The sequence below is a fragment of the Homarus americanus genome, unplaced genomic scaffold (genome assembly GCF_018991925.1).
Source record: "Homarus americanus isolate GMGI-L3 unplaced genomic scaffold, GMGI_Hamer_2.0 scaffold52806, whole genome shotgun sequence".
Classification (NCBI taxonomy): Eukaryota; Metazoa; Arthropoda; class Malacostraca; order Decapoda; family Nephropidae; genus Homarus; species Homarus americanus.
The window spans coordinates 606,431-613,407 of NW_024720773.1; the positions used below are offsets into that span (position 1 = coordinate 606,431).

At 48.9% G+C, this 6,977-nt stretch overlaps 1 protein-coding gene across 1 annotated transcript; it reads right to left on the bottom strand.

The window, feature by feature from the left end:
• Positions 1–1,282: 1,282 nt before the first annotated feature.
• Positions 1,283–2,511, bottom strand: LOC121861102. Its single transcript, XM_042358664.1, has 2 exons — positions 1,827–2,511; positions 1,283–1,656 (listed from the first exon to the last, which is right to left on the bottom strand). Exons 1-2 carry the CDS (start codon positions 2,509–2,511, stop codon positions 1,283–1,285), a joined length of 1,059 nt encoding a protein of 352 aa, XP_042214598.1.
• Between the last annotated feature and the right edge of the window lie 4,466 nt (positions 2,512–6,977).

The window sequence follows — 6,977 nt, forward strand, 5'->3', positions numbered from 1 at the left end:
ACCAACAACAACCAGCTCTCTCTACAACTTGTAACCCGCTGCGCCACTTCCCTTTCAGCCTGCGCCATACATCAATACAATATCATAGAGAGCACATTGTGAGTTTCCTTTCTCCATCCCATCCTGAGCGTGGAGCAAACATCCTGCGTATCACACAGTAATCTGAGAATCTGTTTTCAAAGCAAACTTCCATTTTACTGAAAAAGAACGTTCTCCAAGAACAATTTTGGCGACCATAGAGCACCAAATATATCTAGTAGCATTATTTCAACGTTGGGAAATGCATCTACAACCTCTTGTCTATCAACAGCTTGTAAGGTAATGTGCCCTCCCTTTCTCATCATCTTAAGTCTTCAGAAATTGAGTGAAGAATGCATAAACTGCACAAGTTCAACTCCATGTGTTTGATCCAAATCATTTTTGCACTCAGCAAATCAATTTTGTAGCTCTTCATTTCATCTGATTTCATTGACTCCAGTTTAGACAAGAACGAAAAGAGTGAACAGGTTTCCCTCAGGCCTTTAACCGTTGATCCAGTGAACTCAGGAACTGATCAATTGTTGGAAGAATTCTGAACTGGTACTGACTGAGGAGGCTGCTTCTTCTGATCGCCCATAATCCAATGGATTAGTCGTACATTACGTTGACGCTTGCGTGTCTATGAATAATCCCCAGTTTCTGACATTTTCCCTTCCCTTCTTTCTCTTAAACATGAAGAACATTCTCTTTTTCTCATTTCTAAAAACATTCCGGGACTTCAACATTGCTACTGCGTCGTTCCGTCGAGTTTAGGATGTGATCTTGCAATGCATCAACTCTTGCCAAGAATGTCATGCCAAAAACACAGCATAATACTTGATCTCTAACTTGCACATCTTATCATGGGAATATTGGCTTCATAACATGTTTTGCTCGTCTCATTTTCATCTCTAGCTATTTTAGCAAAGTGCTTCCTGGTTAGGAGATAACCTTGGACAACTGGTTTCACTGCAACTGTAGGCAGATACATCTTGTGCGTCCTCTTTAGCAGCACAGATACTGGCTGGCTACAGTTTTTCAATAAATCACTAAATTACTTATAACAATAAAAGCTGTGAAAGGCCTCGTGCCTCAAAAGAAAACTTTAAAAAAAAAATAAGGTAGCTTCTTGACAACACATTTCGGTGCTACTTGGCACAGTAGCTTATATACAAGGTTGCTACTCGGCACAGTAGCTTATATACAAGGTTGCTACTCGGCACAGTAGCTTAGATGCATAACCTACAATTGCTTTATCATAAGATTACCCAGGACAATTTTGAATGTCAATGTCATTGTCTGCAAGAAACTTCATCAAACCTTCAAACATTTCTTGAGCCTTGTGTCCTTGATTTGACAAGAATTTCACAAATCTTTCAACAGGTGTGTCATGCTCCATGTATCTGATTATCAGAGTTAGTTCATCAATATGGCCTTCATCAGGGATGGAATCTAGAGACATTTTGTAATATTTTGAGAGTTTTATACGTGAGATAATTTCGTTCAGTACTTCATTGCCCATTAGTCTGACAATCTCTTCACAGATGGTTGAAGAAATATAGTTTGTATGACCAGTGCCACGATTAGCATGATTCTGGATGTGTTGCCCGAGGAAATCAACATACTCGGCCAAAAGCTCTAGTAATCCCAAGTAATTTCCATTATGAGGAGATCCAATTATTCATCATCTCCATGAAGAGCTAGCCTTATTTCACATATAAATTTAAGCACGCTGATCAATCGCTTTAGAAGACTACACCAATACTGCTCTATTTCTCCCACATGCGTAGTTAGTTTATAATCTATACCTCCAGCTCCCTTTGCACGACTCGCTGCTGACAAAACTGCTTGAATGTGGTCCTTTGATTGTTCATGGGCAACAAGCCTATTAGTATGCTTCCAGTCGCAGAACCCATCAGATGTGAATTGAGATCTTGAAACACCCATTAGCTTGCAAAAGAAGCAGTAGACCCGCCCATTTGTGGGGAAGAAACAAAGCCAAGAACGCTTTACAACTTCCCCATTTCGATTCCTTCGCTCAAACATGGCTGGTGTACATTTGTGGTGGAGATGCTCAGAACCGTTCGCAGCCCAATAATCAATAAATTGTTTTGTCAAATGTTCTGACCATAAGCTAATGTCAATGTCATAATTTTGTGTAGTTGCCATTTGCACTTCAGGAGGCACATGCTTTGATTCAATTTCAATCTCCTCGGCAGTCTGGTCATTTCCCCCTGTAGATAGGCTAGAGCTGCCATATAAAGAGGAAGCTGATGCATCACATGCAGGTACTTGTTCTGGTTGCCTTGAAGATGAGCTTGCAGAAGCACTGACTAGATGTTCTGAAGCTGATGGACGAGTGAAGAATTCAGTCAGTCGACGTGTTTTTGTAAATTCTTTAGCTTCTCTCTCAGCACGTTCTTTAGATGACTTTCTCTTTGCATTACCATTTTCGAAACGTCGTACACCTTTGTGTCTGTCCATTCCACTCATTTCTGCAACAATAAATTTCTGTCAACAAAGAAGGACACCTAATTTTTCGTTATAATTAAAAACGTAACACAAATTGGCCGTTTGCTTTTTACTACTTTATGGAGAGGTTAATTGATTACTTAACTCCCTAGAACATTTGGAAGCCAGCATATTTTTTTAAATTTGGAATTTTGGATAAGATTATTGAAGGTTACTAGTGTGCCCTGAAGAATGCAGTGATGGCTAGGGAAACACTGAGTAACACTGAGTTCGTTTATTGTGGATGAGAGAAATACAAGTGGTGACGCTGTGTGCCATGCACAGCTCACGCAGTCAGACTGAGGCGCCTTGCCATATGGCAGCCTCGGGGCAATGTTGCCACATAACACGTGCAGTGTTGCCACGTGATAATATATATATGAATGCTACTCGGCACAGTAGCTTATGTACAGGGTTGCTACTCGGCACAGTAGCTTATATACATAACCTACATCTCCCTCCCCCCTCACGCTCATAGTCTTTGTCTTGAGCGGACTTCTTAGTCCTAAGTCGCTCCGAGCGTCGAGGTGCACTGTGGGGCGGATCCTCGTGAGGTGTAGGTGACTCGTCTTCGGTCAGGGGGCCAGCAGCAGGGGGTGGGACTGGCCGGAGGAAGCGGCGGTTCCTCCACCAGACACGGCCACTCGGCATCCTGACCTTGTAGTCCCGCGACCGGCCGACGCCCATCACTATGCCCACCTTGTCCCAACGTGTCGTCGTCGGGTCCTGGACGCGGACAAGGGCACCAATCTCCAGCGGCTGAAGAGGGCGGGCACGGTCGTCATACCGAGCCTTGGCGTCCTGGGCACGTGTAGCGGTGCGGCGGTAGCAGCTCTCGGCTTTGGTCTGCCAGTCCTTCGCAAAGGCCTTGGCGTGTGTAGGAACGCAAGAGCGGAGAGGGTGACCATACAGGATCTGGGCAGGGGAGCGTCCTGTGTGGGTGGGAGTGGACGCGGGTTCTGGGCAGCTCTGTGTGGCAGTGCCAGGCGCGTCGCTCGTTAACTCACGCACCCTGCTGGCGGTGTACCGAGCAGCTGGGATCTGCTCAGGAAAGTCTCTGGGCACCACGCCTAACTCCTTGCAGTGCTCCCACGACAACAAGGGTGTAGCGAGAGTAGGCCGCACGTCGATCCATCCGTAACACGACCTGTCGCCGTAGGTAATCTCTGCCTGAAAGGAGCCCACAGCGTCCGGCATCTGGGAACCGTCCGCATTGTAGTACTGCAGCTGCGGCGGTGGTCCCAGGCCGCGTTTGGTGAGGCCCAGTTTCTGGAGGTGCTTCAACCCAATCACCGTAGTATCGGCGCCGGTGTCCGGTATCACCTCGATGTGACCCGACACATCACCGTGTGTGACGGCGACGCGGATAGTAGGGGAAGGGGTAGCCCTGGGGCGTGTGGTCGATTCCACCCTCCTGATGTGACTCCGCTGCTGCTTGGGGCTGCGTGGGCCATCTGGAGGGGGCTGTGTGCGAACCACCCCGAGGGAAGTGCGCTGCTGTCCTCGTCTCGGGCTTTTGGGCTTGGGTTGGCGGCAGCACTTGTCGTAGTGTCCATAGCGACCGCAGGCCTGACACTTGTGGCCTCGTGCAGGGCACCTGTCTGTGTTAGACCAGTGGCCCTTACGGTCACATCCACGACACAGTGCGTCGGCGGCCGGGCAAGTCTTGGGGCTGTGCTGCTTTCCACAGCTGCCACAGGAAGCACTAGGCGGAGGCGTGGAAGAACGTGTGGCAGCCTTCGCGTTGTTGGCCGCCTTCTTATCCTTCTTGTATTGTGAGATAGCTCTCACAGCAGGTGGGGCCCATAAGGCAGAGGTGGCGGACTTAGTGGCCTCGTATGACCGACATTCAGTCACTACCACCTGGAGTGTGGAGGAAGCGTCCAGGGGGATGAGTCGCTGCATCAACTCTTCGTGCCTGACACCTGTCAAGATCCCGTGCTTGATCCAGGCTTCCTCACATTCCCGGCTGTGCGCCTTGCAGACGTCGATCTCCTCAGACAAACTCTTCAAACGTACAAAAAAGTCGTCAAAGGATTCGTTCTCCGCCTGCTTGCAGCTGGTAAAGGCACGGCGACGCAAAGCCTCGTTGTTCCGACCCTTAACGTGCTCCTGTAAAAGGTCGAGCACATCCGTCACTGAAGAGGTAGAGTCGGGAGGCACGTGCAACGTGTGCTCCAAAACTCTCTGGGTCTCCAGCGACAAACACATCCGCAGTTGGATGAGCTGTTTGTTTGGAGGCATGCTGTCAAGGTCCACCATCGTGGAGTAATCTGTCCAACGCCGCCTCCACTCACGAAAAAGCTGAAACGTGACGTCTGGTGAGAGGGCGGGTGGGGGTTGAACAGATGCCTTGGGAGCTGGAGGACGCTGGTGTGGTGGAGGAGGGAGTGTACTGGTGCCTTGAAGTGCGCTACCTGCGAGTGAGGGAGGGTGGGTTAGCACCAGGGTCGCCAATAGTGCCTCAAAACGCAACTTTTCCTCTTCTCTTCGTGTCTCCTCCCTCTGAAAATCCACTTCTCTACGTCGCTCGTCCCGGTCGTCCATCCACCTCAGAATTGTGGCAATGTCCGTCACAGGAGGTGGAGGATGAGAGTCTGCGCCGGGTGGAGGGGAAGGTGGTGGGGAGTCGTGTCTCCCATCTTGACGTTTTCCCTTCTTACCTCCCATCTTAGTGTGTGCGTGGACTGCACTGTTTAATATATAAAGTGGCGCCTCAACAGCTCGAACCACATATATAAGACATAAACAGCACAAAAATCACGCTTATGGTCCAGGTCCACTGTTCTGTCCGTGAGTGAGTGAGTGCGTGCGTGCGTGTGTGTGTGTGTGTCTGAGAGAGCGGAGCGTGGTGGACGGCGGTCGGCGGAGGCAGAGGCAAGACCAGTGTCCCACCGGATGTCGCACGAGAAGGGTGTGCGCCTGCGTGCTCCGTGGGTACCGCAAAAACACAGGCCAATGCACAACTCAGCTCTAGACACACACTAATACACTGACACTAACACTGGCACCGTCACTAAAACGCACTGTGACGGAGCAACACTGCACATCGCGGCGAAACACAGCGCAACACAACACAACACACTGAGTCGAGCGCATCACCGGCAGACGTAACTGTCGGCATTGTTCACACACTTAGTAAGTCCACAGATCCTAGACACTGCGCCATGAAGGTTACTAGTGTGCCCTGAAGAATGCAGTGATGGCTAGGGAAACACTGAGTAACACTGAGTTCGTTTATTGTGGATGAGAGAAATACAAGCGGTGACCAGCATGTGCCAAGCACAGCTCACGCAGTCAGACTGAGGCGCCTTGCCATATGGCAGCCTCGGGGCAATGTTGCCACATAACACGTGCAGTGTTGCCACGTGATAATATATATATGAATGCTACTCGGCACAGTAGCTTATGTACAGGGTTGCTACTCGGCACAGTAGCTTATATACATAACCTACAATTATGACCTCTCCCTCTGACTTCTCCCAGTCCCACCCCTAAAGCTCGCCGTCGGTTCGCCTCCTTTTCACCATTGACTATACTGTGTTATACTGTATATACTGATCGTGGAACTGACAGAAACCGTCATTGACATAGTTAATGTACTCAAAATACATAAAAATAACTCAACTTACTTGCATCCAATCGACCTGTAGTATCTTAAAGCACAATTATATATGTGAACATATATTCTAAGAGCACACCCACCCACACTCAAGCACAAGCATCAATCGACTCTCTCTCACTCGCACTCTCACTGTACATTTGCAAGACATGTTCTAGGAAATGACAACTGACAAGATCATTCATCACTGAGCGGCGACGACTTCACTCAACAAGCACACATGACGATTCTCTCTCTCATTTTACATCTCAAGACATGTTTATGTCTACTCGTGGGAAGTTCACGAATCATGGGCGACGCAAGTCTCCTCTTTAATCGACAGATATATGACAACCGATGTGCAGATACTACACGACCCAACCCCCTCCGACCGACTGTCAACAAACACATCGCCCTGATGGCATTCGTAATGGAAGTGACAATGAAAAAAATATTTTATTTGTACAGGGTCACGGACAGTCTTCAGACCTGGGACTATTATAAAGACCACGCTGGCAGTCTGGGGCTCATTCTCCCTATCCATGCTTCCATCACTATCGGTCTCGCTCTGGCTACTCACCCTCAAGTTGGCATCATTATGAGAGGAGGCGCCAGCTCCTTCAGAAGCTCCACTAACACTATCACTGTCGTTGTTCACTGGTACACTTACTTAGCAGGCTTTAACCTGACCTGCATTGGCTATCGAAGGAGAGTCACTGTGCCTGTTGACTTCAGGTGGTGGAGGCGATCCGGCTGCATTGGCATCACTGAGTGGGACTGCTATTGTGGATGGAGGCGGCCTCCCAGGACAAATGGGGTGCAAGTCCGTCACACCCTCCTCCCTGGA

Excerpts from the sequence above, each read along its gene's own strand:
- LOC121861102 (XM_042358664.1), bottom strand. The coding sequence starts at position 2,511 with ATGAGTGGAATGGACAGACACAAAGGTGTACGACGTTTCGAAAATGGT. Across the intron at positions 1,657-1,826 it reads TCGTGCAAAGGGAGCTGGAG|AGCTTTTGGCCGAGTATGTT; the intron begins GTATAGATTATA and ends TGGGATTACTAG.